The sequence below is a fragment of the Mustela erminea genome, chromosome 9 (assembly GCF_009829155.1).
Source record: "Mustela erminea isolate mMusErm1 chromosome 9, mMusErm1.Pri, whole genome shotgun sequence".
In the NCBI taxonomy this organism is placed as follows: domain Eukaryota; kingdom Metazoa; phylum Chordata; class Mammalia; order Carnivora; family Mustelidae; genus Mustela; species Mustela erminea.
The window spans coordinates 71560769-71580358 of record NC_045622.1 but is presented as its reverse complement, the minus strand read 5'-3'; the positions used below and the strand labels follow the sequence as shown (position 1 = coordinate 71580358).

At 50.5% G+C, this 19590-nt stretch overlaps 1 protein-coding gene across 7 annotated transcripts in view; it reads left to right on the top strand.

Moving 5' to 3' along the window:
* The first annotated feature begins 3125 nt into the window (after nucleotides 1-3125).
* Nucleotides 3126-19590, top strand: part of ABCC8 (ATP binding cassette subfamily C member 8) — a 73589-nt gene continuing 57124 nt past the window's right edge. For 4 of the 7 annotated variants that reach the window (XM_032358183.1, XM_032358188.1, XM_032358184.1 and 1 more), the window contains exons 1-6: nucleotides 3247-3394; nucleotides 4647-4788; nucleotides 9303-9424; nucleotides 13669-13835; nucleotides 15488-15730; nucleotides 16624-16812. In XM_032358183.1, coding sequence (XP_032214074.1) covers nucleotides 3247-3394; nucleotides 4647-4788; nucleotides 9303-9424; nucleotides 13669-13835; nucleotides 15488-15730; nucleotides 16624-16812 — 1011 coding nt within the window. Of the gene's footprint in view, nucleotides 3395-4646; nucleotides 4789-9302; nucleotides 9425-13668; nucleotides 13836-15487; nucleotides 15731-16623; nucleotides 16813-19590 lie in introns of all 7 variants that reach the window. The other 3 variants (XM_032358190.1, XM_032358189.1, XM_032358185.1) reach the window with 2 other exon arrangements.

Sequence of the window (19590 nt, the reverse complement as noted above, 5' to 3'; positions counted from 1 at the left end):
AAGATTTGCTCCAACCCTTCCCCTGCACAAAGGAAGGGAGGAGCCCTGCCTATGGCCACACCCATCCAGTAGACACGTGGGTGGAAGAATCCAGGTCTCTGAAAGCCATCCCAGGTTTTCCATTTTGCCGGGAGGAAGGCGGAGCATTCTCAAAAGGGAATACTTTTGCTCGGAGCAGGGTCTCTGGTGCCTGCGGTTCTTCTGATCCCTTGCATCAGAAGCGTGCAGGCTTGTTGGAAATGGGAAAGCGTGAGGCCAGCGCCTCCCCACAGACATGTGTAGCTCCGTGCTTCCTGCTGTAAAAATAAATGGTTTCATGCTACGGAGACTCCTCCACGTCCATGCCTTGAACATCTTTCCATGTCAAGATATATAACCCTAGTTTATTCTCTGTACTATCTCAGTATTTCACAGTATGGATATTACCATGTTTTTTGTTTGGTTTCTTTTAACCAGCCCTCCTACCGATGAATATTTGAATTGTTGCCAAGATTGTAATACATGCTATAGCGGAAGACTTTCCATGCCTGCTTGTGCACCTGACTCCACACTTTCCAAAATAACTCTAGCACCCACATGGTGGGCAGTGTGATGAATATCCTCTCTATAAAGCTAGGTATAGGTAGGTTGGAATTTGGTCACAGTCACACAGCAGGTTTGTGCTGGAGATAGCAAATGTGGTGCCCCCTCCAGTCTCCAGAATTAACACTCCTAGTTAGTCCTCGCTGATGATCCCTTAAGTCCTTTACACAGGGAGCCTTGGGTTGAACTTGGCCTTTTGTTTATGTCAAATGGCCCTGAAGAGCAAAGTGTGTGGGCTGTGCCAAGCTTAAGGTCAAGGAAAGGAGACCACTAGATAACCTTCAGTGACTAAGGGTGTCCCAGACGTGGGATACATCATTTGATGAAGAAGCCTGGGCTATCTTCCTGGTTTACAAAGCATATTTATACCTGTGATTTCATTTTACTCCTCTGGGGTGTGTATTATTATCTTCCTCATTTAGAAAGGAGGAAATTGATGCACAGAATAAGAACTTGTCCCACATCACACAGACTCGAAGTGGTAGAGCCAGGACCGGGAATTTGTTCTTTAAAAATACATGTATCATCACCACTAAAAGGAAAAATAGCATTCCTGAACGTGTGAAAAACTGAAATTGCAGCTACAAAAATAAAATGGCAGCCTCACAGAAAGTTTGAAGAAAAAACGTGGAACGACAACAAAAAACTTTAAAAAAAAAATCTTATTAGGTGACCATGGGCACATTATCTCCTGTCTCTGAACCATGGTCCTCTCTTTCTTACAGAAAGATAATGGTAATAATAGTAATAATAACACGGCAATGGTAGCTAGTATATACCACACTCTTTTCTAATGCAACAGCCATTTCCATTTCTGAGGATCTCCTGAAGACTTGCATTCAAACATACATATTTAATGCAGCTATAATCACAGGAAACACACAATTTTGTTTCCTGGGTTTTCACCCGACATTATCTCGTAACTTTTCCTGACTTGTCTACACGGATTCAGCAATCACCTTTTCAGAGGCTGTATCCCCCAGATTGAGTAACTCCTGCTGCCGGTGCTGGACAATTTGCTGTCACCAAGTTTTCATTAATCTGATGGATACTGGGGGAAGCATCTTGTGACTTCAGAGACATTCCAGAGTCAGAGACTAACAGAGTCCCTCAGACCCTGAGCTCTGCTCTCCCTAGGCTGTTCACCAAACCCCACCTGCCCCTTGCCAGGATGCTGAATTCTGCTCTCCCCTCTCCCAGAGCCTGAGGCAGAGCTGAGACCTTGCCTGAGAGCGTCCTCTAAAGGCTAGGAGCCTCAAAGCAGCCTCAGAACTAGAAGCTCCTAAGGAAAAAGGCTGAAAAGAGCTTCCCTTGGTGTCCCCCTACCCCTCCTGAGAACATGTGTGTTTATTCTCCATATCCCTAACTCAGGGAATTCTTCTAAAATCCAACCTAAAATTCGATTTATCCCTTCTTCCTTCATAGGATGTAAACTGTTGTTTTTTATTTGTTTTGGTTTGGTTTTGGTTTTGGTTTGGCCAGGGACCTGTGAGAATCTCTCGGAAGGTGTAGGAATTCATTACATTGTCTTTATAATTCCACCAGGTCCTGCCGCTCCTCAAACCTGTTGGTATCAGATTAAGAATACAGCTGAGGGTGACATTCTCTTTTTCCACCCCTCCTGGCTGCCTCCCATTGTTTTTCCTGGATTTAATTCCATAAGTGCCTCTTTTTCAGCCTTGGGCAGGGACCCATTCTACCCATTCACCTGACAGTCGTTGGAACGTTCTTATGTATTACATGCATACTTGAGGGAGCCGGGTGGGGGTGGAAGAGGGGATCTGAGGAGTTGGGTTCAGTTATGCTTCCCCACTTGTTGGCGGTGAGACCTTGGGTCAGTACAGGTAACCTCCCTGAGCCTCACTGCCTCATCAGAAATGTGGGAGAAATTATAACCTGTACTTAGCAGGAGTGTTGAGAGATCCCCTTTGAGAAAGCGCTGGATACACCGTAAAGCACCTATGAGCGCCCCGCACGTGGGACCACTTTTGAAAAATATGCCAAGTGTTCCCCAAGGCAATGATCTTCACTGCTTTTCTTATCCATGTGGGGTGAGGGCTTGCCCCACCCCTGCCACTACTTGGACCCTCTGATCTAACTAAGTCCACCCTTGCCAAGTCCAAGTGAGCCCACCTCTCAGCCCGAGGCGGTGAGCTGCTCGCACTCCCAATCCGAACGCCCCCACTCAGAAGCCCATTCGCACCCCTCCTCTCTTCTGTCCACCCCCTCCCACGCAGACTCGAGCGTGCCCACCCACCCAGTCTGCCTCCCCTCTTTCCTCCAGCACACGCGCGCAACGGGGCACTCAGAGCGTCCTCAAGCGCATCTGGGCGCGCGGACCGCCACAACTGGAACGCGGGGGGCGGGGCCCGCGCGGCCGGGGCGCTCGGGCTCCTGGCTGCCGCCCTCCACCCACCACCTTCCACCCCACCCCCACCCCCACCCCTGGGCCCGGCAGGTAGCGGAGCGAGGGCGGGGTGGGGGGGGGGCGCGCAGCCGGAGCGCCGGCAGGGCGGGGCGGGGCTGCGGGGGGGGGCGGGGGCCTGACTGCCGGGCCCAGCGCCGAGCGGCGAGGGACAGAGGCGCGGGAGGCGCGTGGAGCCAGCCGCAGCCGCAGCCGGAGCCCGAGCCCGAGCCCGAGCCCGCGCCCGCGCCCGCGCCGCCATGCCCTTGGCCTTCTGCGGCAGCGAGAACCACTCGGCCGCCTACCGGGTGGACAAGGGCGTCCTCAACAACGGTTGCTTCGTGGACGCTCTCAACGTGGTGCCGCATGTCTTCCTGCTCTTCATCACTTTCCCCATCCTCTTCATCGGTGAGCGCGCGGGGAGCGGCGGAGGAAGGGAGGGCACAGGAGCGGAGGGAGGAGGAGGAGGAGGCGCCGCGCGCGGCACTGCTCTCTGCCCCCCCTCCGAGCCGGCGACCGCCGCTCGCCTCCCTCCCGGAGTCCCCTCACTCGCACACCCGCCCATCCCCTCAACCCCGAAGGGCCCCTGAACCCACCAAACACAGCGGACGCTCCGGACCCAGGGAACCCCCAAGTTTGCTACCACAGAGCCAGAGCTGAAATGGAGAACGGGAAAAGCAGAGGTTTTTGTAGGCGCTGGAAAGGTGGGGAGGGTCTCGGGCTGTACCCACAGTAGTGCTGGGTAGGGAGCCAGGACACCCTTCCCCCAAGGCACCCTCGCTGTCAGCCGCAGCTGGGCCCAAGGAGGAGAGCAGCCTGACCTCAGAAGCCAGGATGGAGGCCCCGCAAACCCCTGTGTTTCCCGGGGCTGAGCCGGACAGTGGTGAGCAGCTTCTGAGGCCCCCTGGGGGGGGGGGGGTCCCACGGAGGGGGGCCCTGGGCAAGGAGAGGTGGGAGCGAGGGACTTGGTCCCCTTCCTCTGCTACCCTACCTGGGTCAGCATCCCTGCCTGGAAGCCCTCTGCAAAGTTGGGCGCTACTGTCAGGACCGTCCTGCAAGCCTCTTCAGTCTCACCTCTCTTTCAGACCTTGAATCTCCCAAGCTGGCTAGAGTTCTGTCAACTCCTATGGGTTCCCCGCCCCTGCAAAACTTGTTAATTCCCTCTAATTAAGAAAAAAAAAAGAAAGAATGAAAGAAAGAAAACACATTTTAAACGTCATATACAACTTTTGGGAAGAAAGGAAAGATTGTCACAAAATTAAAAAGGAAAGGGTGCTGCACAGGCAGAGAGGCTGGTAGTTATTGACAAAGACAAAGTCAGAACTTGGAAGGAAACAAATGTAACTTATGCTTATATGTGTATCAAAAATTGTACCAGCATTTACACTTCTGTTCTCAAACAAATGGTTCAGGGGCATGACGATTTGTCATACGCGAGGTCAGCACAGACAATGAGTACGTGCGAAGGTGGGCCTGCATGGATCCCGGCTTCGTGCTGGGACATTTAGGTCCTGTGTACCACACCCGGGCATTCTCATGAACAGGTGTACAAATGGATACCCTCCCCGCTGAGGACCCCGTACCTGAGCACCCTCCTGGGGTGCAGGCACCCCCCTCCTGCCGTGCCAGGCGTCCCACCTCTTCCCGCCTCTGCTTGCAGGATGGGGCAGTCAGAGCTCCAAGGTACACATCCACCATAGCACGTGGCTCCACTTCCCTGGGCACAACCTGCGTTGGATCCTGACCTTCATGCTGCTCTTCGTCCTGGTGTGTGAAATCGCGGAGGGCATCCTGTCTGATGGGTGAGTGTTTCAGGAGAGGGCATCTATCCCTGAGTGCTTCCTGAAAGGCCAGGGGAGACCCCAGCTCACTGGCTTTCTCTGTGCCAGGTGCTGGACACAGGTGAGACCCAGGCCCTGGCCTCAGTGTAGCAGGGGAGAGGGAATAGGGATCTCATGCTAAGACCCAGTGAAGCAGTCCTGCAGCCTATTAGAATGCCCCAACTCCTAGAGCTCCCTTCTTGGGAAGAATAAAGATCACTCTTGCCAAAGACATTTCCTTGGTTCCCAGTTGTTTTGAGGGTCCCAGATCCTCAGCCCGGGATGTGGGGTCCTCAAAGTCAGCATCCCCCACTGTCTCTCGCCTCATTCCCAAGGCTTCCCCTTACCTACCTTTCCTCCGGGCCTCACAGCACACTCTTCACACCCCTGCCACGACACAGATCATACTGTATTTAAAGTTTATGTCTGTTTACCAAATTGTCTCTCCCTGAGTGAGCAAGCCCTCAGAGTTGGGTTTAATTCATCTTTGTCGTCACGGCCCAAAGCACACAGCAAAGCTCCACAGACATTCACTGGCTCCGTAAGAGCCCAAGTGAAATCATGGTACAAGCAAGAATTCTGGGGGGAGGCAGGAAGGCAGGGCTGGTCATGTTCATGGTCGAGGGGGCTCATGAGCTGAGTCTGAAGGGCTGACAAGGGTTCTGGCAGCAGGGGAGTCCAGAGAGGGAGGGCCAAGGAGGCAGGAGGGAGAAGGAATAAAGGCACAGGGAGGAAGCCGGTTGGGGTGGGAGTGATGCGTGGGGGCTGGAGCATGAAACACAGGCAGGGGAGTGATGGGGGCTGGCACTTGGAGATAGGGTTGGGGCATCTCTAGGAGGGTTTCGAATGCTGGGCTGTGTCTGAGTTGGATTTTGTCAGCGGTTTGGAACAGAAGGGGCACGTGGTCAGCACAGCACGGTGGGGTGGGGGTGGGGGTGGTTATCCTGGGCAGACTGGAGGCAGGGAGAGGCTGGAGGTAGAAGGGACACTTAGGAGGTGATTGCTGTCGTCTAGGTGAGAGATAACTGCAGCGGAAATGGTTTGTCAGCAGTCGGGGTGCGGAGGAGGAGAAGAAGCTGCCCTCTCACAGAGGAAGGCTCAGTGACTGCCTGGGTGAGAGGGTAGTGGAGGGTGGCGTGCATTTGGCTCAAATATCAGAGGTTCCAGCACTCGGAACTGGAATCAGACTATGCCCAGATTCCCCTCCTGCCAGCTGGACAGCAGGGGGATAGGATCTCCCAGCCCAGACACGGTACCTCCCACTCCTCAGTGTCCCTGCACGCTGGCTCCAGCAGTAATCTCTGTGACAACGGCTTGCCTTGGGGCTCCTCCTGCTTATCAAAGTCCCCCAGAACAGCAAGACCAGAATGCACACTGCCACTTAACTAGCAGGTGACAAGTCCACTTCCCACCCCTCCACCCATCTAGACACCTCTTCCACAGCAGCACAAATGCTCAAAAGGAGAAGGATGCTTATGAGTTCTTAGACCAGAAATTCTCACTGGGTTATAATTAGCAGGGTGGCAGAGAGGAAAACACCCCCATCTGTGGAGAAGGTAGACCTGGGTCATCTGCTGGGCTTCTAGGACCTTGGACTCAGCTTTTCTGGGCCTTACTTCTCTACCTGTGAAATGATCATCATCATCCCTGCCTTGCCCACAACACAGGGCCATGGAGGATGAAATTAGAGCACAGACGGGGTGCAGACATGGAATGGCAGAGCCCTGGGCAGAGAGTACTTTTCCAGAATGTAGGAGACTGAAATGAATCAGGTCAGGGACTCCCTTCTATCTGCAGTCAGCAGCCCCTCCTATGGGGGGCTGCCTCTGTATCCCATACCTCCCCCAGCTCAGTGCAAACTGGCATTTCCTCCCCAGCAGGCAGGTTGAACTGGACACTTGTCACCTGGTCTTTTTTGGTCTTCATCTGTGGGGACACACCCCTGGGCAGGCAAGCATAAGGAAGGGACATAAGAAGGGAGCAGACAGGAGAAGAAACCATAGCTCCTGCCCTATGGCCCTCCCAGTCCACCCTGCCCTTGGTTTGCAGACCTACCTGGAAGTGTAGGGGCAGGAGGCAGTGGGAACTTGTTAAAGCAGTGGTCTTCAAACTCTAGTTTAGTTTAGGGTAAGCCTCACTTACCGGTTAATTAAGGCCTCTTAAAATTTGTAGGTTTTCCTCTCTTCCTTTGGGTATTATTTTTGTGTGATGATCTGATTTTAGAACAACCAAAGCAGTGCAAGTTAGAGAAGAAACACTTTTTTTTTTTTTTTAGCAATGTAACTAGAATGTTTTCCTAGATCACCATACACTAGAAAAAGCCCATACCTAAGACTTTTACCTAACTTCTAACCTAATTTAGTGTATGTTATTCAGTAAAGCAGCCAAAGGCTATTTTGTTAAGTCATGTCATGAAATATTTATTTCTACTCTGGTTATTCTTCATCTTATTGAATTATATCAAGTGTTTATCACTTCTACCTCCTATTGCAAAAAAAAAAAAATTTATTCAGACTTATAACATTTAAGATGTCACTTAAAAATGTGCGAGGGAGTATAGAGCTTTTCAAAATCTTACTTCCAGGAGTACAAAGGCAGGAGTTTTCAAGATCCCTACACAGGGTATTGGCTGCTCTCAGTGACCCCATTAGTGACTGATTGCCTTGTACCTCCTGTAGAAGTCTTTTGCTGAGAATATCCACCAATTAAGGTTTAAAGAATATCAACATTTATGGACTCATCTAACAAGAATTTAGAGGTCCCCTCTCTAGTTGGTTTGGTGACTTAGTGACGTCAGCAGGGACCCAGCCTCTTTCCATCTTTGTGTGTGTCTGCCATATCTTTCCCCATGGTTGCAAGATGGCTGCCTAGTTCCAGGTGTCACTTAGGGAGGAAGGCAAGGGCAAAAGAGACATGCTCCCACATGCCTCTTCTTTATGCTGGATATCATCCTCTGCAGACTTTCCTTTGCATCTCACTGGCCAGAATTGAATTATATGGGCACCCTTAGACCAATCACTGGCAAAGGGGTGTGGCATTGCATGGCTGCTTGAGCCAATCACCATCATTCTCTAGGGCTGGGCACATTGCTGTTAGAAAAAAAACCTGTGGTTCTTTTAGCAAAGCAGAAGGGGAACATGTTATTTGATAAAGAATCCATAGTACCTCTACATCTATATGCTAGTCCTACCAGACTACTTAGGGCCCCCACATGGCTCTCTTCATGTCCTCCCTCCTTCTCTGTTGAACTCTTGTTCATCCTTCTAAGGCCAGCCTCCTCTCTGAAGTTTTCCTTAGTTGTCTACCTGCTCCTTGTGCTCTCAGCCTTCAGTCTATCTGCAGTATCACTCCCCGGGACAGCAGTTAGCTCTGAGCATGGTTGCCCCTCCCTAATGTCAGCTTCTTGAGGGATGCTCAAGGGCAAGGAGGCTAGGCATCCTGGATAGAAGGAGCAGTGCAAGCGGGGGCATCACTGAGGCAGGAGATTAGAGGGAGCCTTCTGGGAGTGGAGGGGGGTCCCAAAATGGCTTCAGCAGGAAGGGCAGGCTATGTGATGCTGAGAAAGTGGCTTGAGGCCATATCACTGGATTCCTCTGGTCCCAGGCGAGCAATGTGAGTTTTGCTTTCTGTAGGAGGGAGCCATGGAAGGGCACAGTCAGACCACTTACGGGGAGATTCCTCACCAGGCGTGGGGAAGCCTGATGTCTGAGAGAACTCGTCCCTACAGATCTTGTTACCAGACTAGAGCCCCTACCCACCACAGAGGCCTCTGGGAGCTACACTGGGGAGGGGATAAGCTGGTATTGGCCTCCATCACCATCCCCAGGGAGGAAACAAAAGCGATGACCTTGGGCTTGTTACTTAGCATCTCCATGGCTCCATTTCCCCAACTGAAAAATGAGGAGACTAAGAGTACCAGCTTCATGGCATTTCATGGAGATTAAGTGAGTTCATATACATCACGTGCTTAGAACAGTGCCCGGCACGGGGTAAATGCTCAATAAATATTGACTACCAGTGTCGTTGTTACAGCGTGCAGGGCAGGGTGCCAACGCTGACTTACACTGTTCATGGGAAGTGGGGCTGTCCCTGAGAGAGTTGTGGTGGGTAGTCCTCTGTACCGCCCAGGGGACCCCAGGGACAGGAACCCAGCCTTGTTCACTCTCAGAGATTGGTTGGAGGCTCTGCAGCTGTGCCCTCCAAGGCCAGCTTCCCCATGTTGGTTTCGGCAAGTATGAACCCAGGGAAAGAAGGCCATGAGTTCCAGAGTCTGGATACTGAGCCCTGATAGCATCATCGTATGGACTCCTGGACCCCTAACTAGTGGGCAGTTTTGGGGTATGTTTGGGCTGGGCAGAGCTGCCAATTTAAGGAGCAGAGCCGTGCATATGAGCCTACTGTATGCTGAGCCCAAAGCGCAGGGCTGGGCTTCTCTACTGGGGCACTTGGCACATTTATCTCCAATCTCTCTCTCTCTCTCTCTCCCCCCATCTCAGGGTGACCGAATCCCGCCATCTCCACCTATACATGCCAGCTGGGATGGCGTTCATGGCCGCTGTCACGTCCGTGGTCTACTATCACAACATCGAGACCTCCAACTTCCCCAAGCTGCTGATAGGTAGGGGAGCAGGAGGGGTGGGAGAGGGATAGTTACCCTATTCCTTCCTCCAGGTATTGTTTACTGAGCACTTACTATGTGTCAGGCGTTAGATAGCTAGGGGTTCAGAAATGGAGAAGATCAATTCCCTGCCTCCTGGTGGGAGGAGACCGGCAAGCTGAGATAGTGAATAAACAAATAGGTAGGAAAGATGTCATGAAGAAAATTAAGCCCGGCAAGGGTTTGAGAGTGATGGCAATGCTGCGGTCTATCGAGGGTGGTCAGGAAAGATCTCTGGTAAAAGTGAGCATGCATGTATTTCAGGGAAGAATTTTCCATGCTTGGGAACTGCAAGTGCAAAGAAAGGCCTTCTGGTAGGGACAAATTTGGCAAATAGGCCAGTGTGGGCCAAGCCAAGGAAGGGGAGGGATGATGGTAGGAGATGAAGTCAGGGACCAGGAGAGGAACAGGGAAGACTCTTAGGCTTTGGGTCTGAGTACCTGGGTAGTTGATGGTATTTATAATGGACATGACAAGGGAACACAGGTTGGGGTTTGGGGAACTGGCAAGGGTGGGGGCAGGTTGGGACATGTTGAGTTTGAGACAACCAACTCAAGCATCAAGTGGGCAGTTAGAGAAATGAGTCAGGCATTCGGAAGAGGTTAGGACTGGAGATATACATTCAGGGGTCAGGGGTTTATAGGTGGCATCTAAAGCTTGAGCCTGACTGAGGTCACCTGGAGAGACAAGAGAAAGACCCCAGGACTGGAGCCTGCAGTTCGTGAACACTTAGATTCAAGAAGGAGTGCCTGATTAGACCTGACATCATGTAGCTGGGATCCTGGGCAGAAACAATAGCAATGAATGTTGATATTTACTGAGCATGTACTGTGTGCCAGGCTTGGTGCTAAGCTCCTCAAAGGCCTTATCTCCCTTGGTCTCCACAATCTCCATCTTGGTATCGTTGCTATCCCCATTCTACAGATGTGGACACTGAGCTTAGAGAGGTGATAAGTAGCAACAGCCAACACTCATCTAACACTTGCTATGTGTCAGGTGTGCTCCTAAGCATTTTACGTCTCTTAACTCATTTAATCCTTACAACAACACTATGAGGTCAACACCACTATTACGTCCCAGTTACGCAACAGGAAGTTGAGATCCAGAGGTTAAGTGATTTACACTAGTCTGCCCAACCAGTCAAGGGGCAGAGACAGGTTTCGATCCCAGGGCTCAGGCAGGCTCTTAACCGCTTCTGAGACTGTGTGTCTAAGGGTCTTCAGACTGCTTGGGCCAAAGGTATAAATTTGGAGGTCTGCCTCTATGTTTGACTCTGTCTGCATGTCTAAGGTCAGGGCTGTACATCTGACTGTAGCCTGTGGTCAGACTGTGTATCATTAGGTCAGGCTATGATTTTTAGGAGTCATAACATCTAATTGACGTCTGGAGTCTGGAACACTCTGTGCTCGGCCAGACACAGCACGGTGGCATGGGCAGGTGGAGGGTATTTCCCCCAACTAATTATTTGCAGCTCTGCCTTCCCCGGTAAGGTGGGAGCTGGGTTCCACCAGGATCATCTGGGGATCCCCCTGCTTGGGTGACACTATCAAAGTGTGGCTGGGGAACTAGGGAGCAGCAAGTCAGAGAGAGAGAGATGATAGGTACAGAGACATCAGAGAGCCTCCCTCTCCTGAAGCTTCTGAGGCAGCTCCTCCTCTGTAGAGAACCTCTTATTCACCCCAGGGCCTGACTGACCAGTGCCCCTAGAAACATCCTGTCTGGGCATCTGGCAAGTTCATTTTCTCATTCTCTGGAAAGTACGTAATGTTCTTTCTTTAAAGCACAAATTACCCCCATAGATGGACCATTCTTTCTCCAAAGAATAAGGACTAACTTCCTCCATACCCCTTTGTCAGAGCTGTGCTCTGCAGAGCCAGAAATTCTAGAACAGGTCAAAGCAGAGATGATGAACCCTATGAGCTGCAGGGATTAAGGCACCGAGAAGACTTCTGTCTGTCACAGTTCTGGAGTCACGCAGAAAGGTGTACCCTGATGTGGCTTACATTGTCCCACAAAATAACCTTGATCCTGAGGTCCCAGATAAGATCAAGGAAATGTTCTGTGAAAAAGTCACATTTGAGCTGGGAACTGAAGGATAGTGGGGGACAAACTGGGAGAAGGGAGAAGAGAATGTTGCAGTCAGAAGGAACAGCATGAGCAAAGGCCCTGAGGCAGGAGAAGCCTATTAGGAAATCTGGAAGAAAACTTGGGTCTCTTCCACCTTTTGGCTATTGTGAATACTGCTGTTAGGGACATGAGTGCATGAGTTCATATTTGATCAGATTTATTTCTCCAGAAGCTAGACTGGAGGCAGACAAGAGGGAAAGTGGGGAATTCAAGGAGAGACAAGATGGCAGTCCCCAGGTGATAGGATGGTGACCCAGCTGGCCCAGGTGTTTAGGAAGTAAAGGAGACAGAACTTGGTAATAGGTGGGATGTGGAGAAGGGGAGGGAAGACACAGAGGTAAGGGGAATTCAGAGCCTGAACCTTGCCAGCAACCCCTATGTCATACTGCTGTCCTTTTCTGCTTTTCTCTCAGTCTCTTGGTGCTCTCAGTCAAGCACTAAGCTTTGGCTGAGGGCTGCTATGTCTGACACTGAGGAAATAACCCTGGGGCTTAGTCCATCCACCACTAATTTCCTGTGTGACCTTGGACATGACACCTAGCCTCTGTGCATCTCATTTTCTCTACCTGGAGAGGAATAATAACTCCCTGCCTATGCCACAGAGTTGTTATGAACAGGAAATCAAACCACACCTGTTAGGATCCATGTGGGGCATATTTTCAGGTCTGAGGCCCCGTAAGTGACCCTCATGAAGACTAAAGAGGTTCTGACCCTGGGGTTCTGACACTTGAGTGTAGGTGTGAAGGTAGCATGATGGCCTCCAGCTGTGGGATCCTTGTGACCTGGGGACCACACCAAGCTGAGGGGAATGTTGTCCCAGTCCTGGGCCAGAGGTGGGCAGCGCACAGAAAACAGATGCTTCTGCCCTCTCTCCTAATGCTCTCACCCAGGGACCCGAGACAGAGTGCATTCGTCCCTCCCTGGGCAAGTGCACAACTTGGCGTAGTTCTTAACCCAGACCTAGGCTGGGGCAGACCCCAGCTTTGGTCTCCAAGAGACGCCGTGCATTCATGTACCGGGCCCACCTATGGATGGAGGGCAGGGTAAAAGGGTCTCCTCTGTGGTCCCACTAGAGAGGAGCTCTAGGGCATTCAGGCTGACCTCGTCTGCGTATAGCTCTAGGGAGCGAGGGGGAAAGAGCTGCCCACACTATCGTGTCTCCTAAAGGGGAGCTAGTTATCGCTGCTTTCTCCTGTTGCCAACGAGCGGTGGTTTAGCAGGTGGTGGTGGTGAGAATTTGGAGATTAGTTTCTGACGTTTATGGTCCCAGGTGTGAAATCTGGAGACAATAACAGTATTAACAGCTGATGTCCAAAGAGCACCCACTGTGTGCCAAATGCTTTCCATACATTCCTCATAACAACTTTTGAGGGAGTACTATTATTATCCCCATTTTATGGGTGAAGAGACTGAGGCCAGGTTGGGTTAAAGGACGTATGCGCAGTCACACAGCTGTTGAAGTACAGGATCTGAGCCCGGGTATATCTGGCTGCAGGGCCCAGCTCTAACCACTAGACACACTATGCACACAGAACTGTGACTGACTTGTTTGTACCCCCAGCCCCTTGGGCTCCGTGAGGAGCATCGTCATGCTGTTGTGGGCTCTGGCCTGGGCACACTCAAGCTTGCAGGGAGCTTGGGCAGGTCACACCCTCTTTGGGGTCCCAGTTGTCTCATCTATAAAATGAAAGAGCAGATTGAAGAACCTTTAAGATCGTTCCACCTTAGAAATCCCACAAGCAAACCATTACAGGATGGAGCCACCGGCCATGGGCACCGGGGCAGCCCAGCCTGGTTCTACCACTTGTCTGGGCAGGTCCCTGAGCCTGGCTTTCTTTGTCTGTCCAGTCGGGGAGTTGGCAGCTCTCCCCTCATGAGGTGGTTGTGAGGAATAAGTGAGATAGTACTTTAAGTGCTCACGTGGCACAGCACCCACAACTTAGTAAACCAAGAAAATAATGTATTAATCACTGTGAAGAGAAATTTGGCAGACTTACAAAACAGCTTGACTTACCAGATTGTTAACATTTTGAGCATACCCATCTTGAACAGTTTAATGCATGTGCTCTTGCCCGCAGCCCTGCTGATCTACTGGACCTTGGCCTTCATCACCAAGACCATCAAGTTTGTCAAGTTCTATGACCACTCCATCAGCTTCTCACAGCTGCGGTTCTGCCTCACTGGGCTGCTGGTGGTCCTCTATGGGATGCTGCTCCTGGTGGAGGTCAATGTCATCAGGGTGAGGGTAAGTGGGCCACTGCGGGGCCACCCCAACACCCACCTCAGCATACACGGGGGCCAGGGTGGTACTTCCGATCAGTGTCCTGTCCCTGGGTGTGGGGCCCCCACCCTGCTTCTTAGCTGAGCCATAGAAGGAGCCAGCCTCTTTTAGCAGGCCCCAAACGGGAGTTGAGACCCGTGGGAGAGGTTCAAGAGGAATATTCCTTCTGGTCTAGCTGCCCTCTACCCCAAGCTCCCAGAGCTAATGGAAATGACAGGAAGTGTTAGGCAAGGTTGAAAGATTCTAGGTTTAATCCCATAGAGAGGGAAAAGGGCTTTGAGTGCTGGCCTTTCTGAGCTCTGCTCTTATTGTTGTTGTTATTGTCTTGGGGGAGGGGAGTTATTTTAATGTGTTCATATAGTTACTCATATACCTGAATGACTGAATGTGGCTGCTTACGTGTGTTTTGTCTTGTTTCATTATCATTTTTGTTTACCCCCTTTCCGTCTCTCCCCATCCCTATTCTACACTCCCCAGGCATTTCCCTCCCCAGGTAACCCCGATTAGCAACCTCATATGTACCCTTCCACTCTTGGTTTTATTAATAGAATACCATATGTTTGTATCTATTTAAGGTTCTTTTTTCTCAACACATGTAAGAGTAAAGGTTTCTCCTCTCAGTATTAATTTTATAACAGTCGGATCATATTGTACACAGTTTCTACATCTTGTTTTTCTCACCCAGCAGATATCTCTTAGGACTCCCTTCAAGTCTGGTACGGCTAATTTAGTTTTCTTAATGGCTGCATAATATTCCGTCATGTAGATGAGCAATAATTTCTTCAGCCATTACCCAATTGATGGGCCTTCAGTTCACTGCCAAGTTTCTGCCTTCACAAATTATGGTGTATTAAACAGATTTATATCTTTGTGTATCAGTGCTTTTATTTTTGTGGGAGAGATTCCAAGGAGTGGAGTTGCTAGTTCAAGTGAACTGTGTGTTTTAAATTTCAATCAGTGTTGCAGATCGCCTTCCAGAAAGACTATAATCTACCAGCAATGAATAAGAAAACCCTCTCCCTGCCTCCAGTGAGCAATGGGCCAGCCCCATTTGGGTGATGAGTATGAAGTACTACTTGAATTTGCATTTCTCTGACGCCCCTGCTTTAGTTGGTGATGTACAGGGCACAAAGGCCAACTAACTACATTCCCTGCCTCATCTGACCCTCACAGCTCCCCAGGGATGCAACTACCACCCACTTTTTAGACAAAGAAACATTTTAAATGAGAATTTGTCCAAAGACACCTGGCTAGTAAGTGGAGGAGGCAGGATTTGAGCCAAGGTTTGCATGACTGCATGTTCTGCAAACCCAGCATGAAACATGTTCATGTCCTCAGATCTGGGATCCATGGGATGGTATCTGGAGATTTCTGCTCTTCCCCAATCCAACTTCAACTCAACCCAACCCAAATCAAGGGGATTCAGGGTAGAACTCAAGGAAGAGTTACAACAGGTGTGGAGTGATCCTTCTCCTGCAAATAAGCAAGAGATGGCTCCATATGTTAGATGTCAGGGTCAAGGATGGTATGTCACAACCCCAGGTCTTTTCTGGGGCAAAGTGGAGAGGGGTGAGAAGTTGCATTTACCTGTCCCCGGTGACCCATGTGCCCCACAGAGATATATCTTCTTCAAGTCACCAAGGGAGGTGAAGCCCCCTGAGGACCTACAGGACTTGGGGGTACGCTTCCTGCAGCCCTTCGTGAACCTGCTGTCCAAAGGCACCTACTGGTGGATGAATGCTTTTATCAAGACTGCTCATAAGAAGCCCATTGATCTCCGAGCCATTGGGAAGCTGCCCATTGCCATGAGGGCCCTCACCAACTACCGGCGGCTCTGTGAGGCCTTCGACACCCAAGCGGTCAGTGGGGACCCTGCCACACCATCCATTCCCCTCCCTCCAGGTTAGAGATGGGGACATACTGATGGAGACCTCAGAAGACATCAGGTCAAACCCCCAGTAGGGCCCACTGAGGGGAAGAGGCTTGCCCTAAGTCACACAGTGAATCAGGACAAGTCCAGAAGATTCATAGGACAGTCACAGCTGAAACAGCCCTTACAGTTTAGGTCATCTGAACAAACACCCTTATTGTCCAGATGGGGAAACTGAGGCCTCAAGAAGGGAAGTGACCCCACTGAATTCCCTCATATCCTATGTTCTTCCTTCTAGAGCTCAGTGACTAGAAAGGTGGGAATTTTCAACCATTTTAAAGGGTGGGATTTAGTGGCCCAATACTTCCAAGAGTTCTAGAAGCTGAACAAGGCCGGGGTCTCCCTAACTCACTGCCATGGAAATGGAGGCCCCAAGAAAGGCCGTGACCTGCCCAGAGCTGGGCAACAGCTGATAGGTGGCGGAGCCAGTCTCCTAATGCCCAGGCCCATGTTCCTTCACTGCCTCTGCACTAGCACGGTGGGGAGACATGAGGCAGACGCAGTCACAGGTGGTGATGAATAAGCGGGCCACGTGCCACTTCTTCATTGCAGTGCTGTGCTCATCACATCATCCTGACCAGCTGTGTGACCTTGATGGTGAACCTGGCCTCAGTTTCCCCATCTGGACCATGCTCATGTTGATACGGCCTACCTAACTGTGCACTTGGTGACTCAGTGATTTCCTCGGGTTCACCTGTTTGCAACAAGTGTGGTCACTGGGTTTCTCCAGGCAGCAGGAGCCAGGGACTTCCTGGGAGGCTGGGCCCGGCGGTGAACGGGCCCTTGGCCGCTCTGACCTGGCCATGGGTTCTCTCTGGGCAGCAGAAGGACTCGCAGAGCACGCAGGGGGCCCGAGCCATCTGGCAGGCGCTCTGCCAAGCCTTTGGGAGACGCCTGGTCCTGAGCAGCACTTTTCGCATCTTGGCCGACCTTCTGGGATTCGCCGGGCCACTGTGCATCTTCGGGATCGTGGACCACCTTGGGAAGGAGAACAGCGTCTCCCAGCCCAAGGTAGGCCACCCCAAGGGGAGAGCAGAGCACCCTTGGGGAGATTTTTCCCTTGTACACGAGAATGGGCAAGAGGTCAACCGGCTGCCCTGAGTCAGGTCCCCACACTCGCACAAATCCCTTGGCGATATCTCCTTCTAGAAGATGCTCTGCATCCTGTTAACAGAAATGCCAGGAGGCAAGCTGGTGCCCCAGCAAGACTTATGGCTCCCTGCTCTCCTCACCATGCCATCACTGCCATGACTTCTCTCCCAGGCATTAGTCGTTCAGAAAGTTGTAGGACGTGCATTCGTTTACCAGCACCTAGGGCTTCTCGGATTTGCTGGATATGTTGTCTTTCGTTTACATCATCCTTATGGACTCAGACAACTTCTCACGATCTGTCTTATGCAGTTCTGCATATTCTGGCATCCAAGGTCCCACAGGGGCTTCTTGGAGGCTGCTGTCAGGGGTGAGGGGCAAGGGGACCCTCCGTGGGTTTCTTCCCCCAGTTTCAGATTTCACTCAAAGCTGCCCCAGTTTTATGAATATATTGGACTCTTCCATTAAAAATTCTTTGACAAAAGGATTCCATGGCTTAAAATCACTTGACTCATTGGACTAGATAATCCCTAATGGCCTTTGCTGCTTTAAGATGCTCCAGACTGAAATCTGTTGGACCAAAGAGGCAGTAACCTTTCTGGGGGTTTCTCTTCCCTTCTTGGGGCCATAGCCTGCACTCTGGGGTTGGGGGCTGGGGACTTAATTCCTTCATCTGTTTTTTTGCCGCCACTTAGATTTAGCTGGTCACAAAATGGAAAACTCACCTCTAACAAGACTCGGAGTTTTATTTTCCCAGCGGGAATATCATTACCAACTTTTAACCACACACAGTCCAAAAATGTTGCTGAGAATTGCTGATTGGGGATCGTAATGATTCATGACACTCCCTTGCGTCCTGCTATTCATCTTATTGGCTCTAGGACCGCAGAGAGCATTTAACCCTGAGGAGGTTTATATTAATTTTTCCCAGGGGAATAATTAACTGAGCACTTTTGGTCAGGAATATGAGGCACACCAAGTCTGTTTGTCTGATTTATTCAGCAAATATCCATTGAACCCTACTGTGTGCCAGGCCTGGGTTGGGCTGTGGGAATCCAGAGGCCATGGCGATGATGGGCCTATTAACTATAATAACAGCCACGTGCTGACCATTAACGCATGCCTGGCTGCTTGTGGGAGTTACTGAGATGCTGTCTCCTTTCATGCCTAGCACAGCCTTTTAGGGTCAGTCCTTTTATTTATTTATTTATTTATTTATTTGGTAATAGTTATTGGGATATTATTCACATACCATACAACTCATGAGGTAGGTATTTTATCCCCATTTTACAGATGAGGGACTTGAGGCACAGAGAGGTTCAGTAACTTTCCCTAGGGTTTTTTAGCTGTTGTGTGACAGACTCGGGATCTGAATCCAAGTCTCTTCCACTCCAGAGTGTGGGCGCTTAGAACTGTCGTGCTAAATTGACTTACTATTATCAAGCCATCACTTCTGGCTCCAAGGATTGTGAAATCCAATGGAGGAGAGAAATCTAAATAAAAGATTTTTCGACTTTGTGTTCAACACTGCTGTTAGGGGGTATATATAGGGAACTGTGGGAAGAGGGAGTGACTAACTCAGCCAATGGTCATGGACAGCTTCATAAAGGGCCAAGTACTGGCATGGGGTCTTCACATAGGAGTAAGAGTTAGCCAGGCTCAGACGGGCAGACTTCTAGTTCAACAGGAACATGAGGATTCTTCTTGCTTATTTAGACCTTGGTGGCTTTTGAGGCCTTTCTAGCTTTCGAGCCTCTGAACTGTACTTGGACCAAAAAGAGATAGGAAAGGGCAAGTTCTCTTGTCTACAAGAGATGTCACCTTCAGTTCTAGTCTGACTGTAAAGGACTCCAGAATGTTCTACATGGACAGTCCCACAGCAGCAAGACCCCACTGTTACTCTGAGGAAGGAAGCAACACTAGTCAGAGCCCTTCTCAGCTTGTTCATGTCATTGTCTTCTTTCTATGGTTCCCAAAACGCTGGTGGGGTTCTCCTAGAGAGAACTCTGAGGCACAATACGCCACAGAGGCCGGGAGAACAACACTTCGAATTGTGGTTCATCTGAACGTCTCTCTTTTTTTTTTCTTCTTTATTTATATACCAACCCTGGGATTTATTGCCCTCTCAATGGAATGCTCTTGTCCAGGTCCTTTGTCAGTCCATAAATCCCCGAGATAGATGGCCCTTACCTCGGAGGCAGCAGGCCTTATCAGATCTAATATTTGTTTCCTGCAGCCCAAATGCAATCAGCAAATTACAGACATCGAAATGAGAGATGAAAATAAATATAAGTCTCCAGTGTCAGCAACAGAGAATCCTCAGTCGTGTGGTTGCCTGCCATATGGCTTAATTCTCATTTAGGCTTCTGGCTCCAGAAAATGGGGAAAGGAGTCATTTACTGAGGTCATCTGGTTCATCCCCCTGCCTCCCAGCAGCTCCCACCCAAAGAGACAGGTGCCGTTCTGGTGTTTATGAACTACAAGAAAGCTCTCCATGCACAACCCTTTCTGTGAGAAGGCCCTTCTTTTGGCTCAGCCTCCTTCGGTGCTGTGGCAGGCTGCACAGTGGGGCACCGTTGTTTACTTCATTGTCAGTAGCCGTCCTGTCCTCTCTTCCCTTTCCAGGACACTCACAGTTGGCAAGAATCACACTGCCCTTGGCATCCGCAAGGACAAACATTATTTCTTCTTTAATTCCAC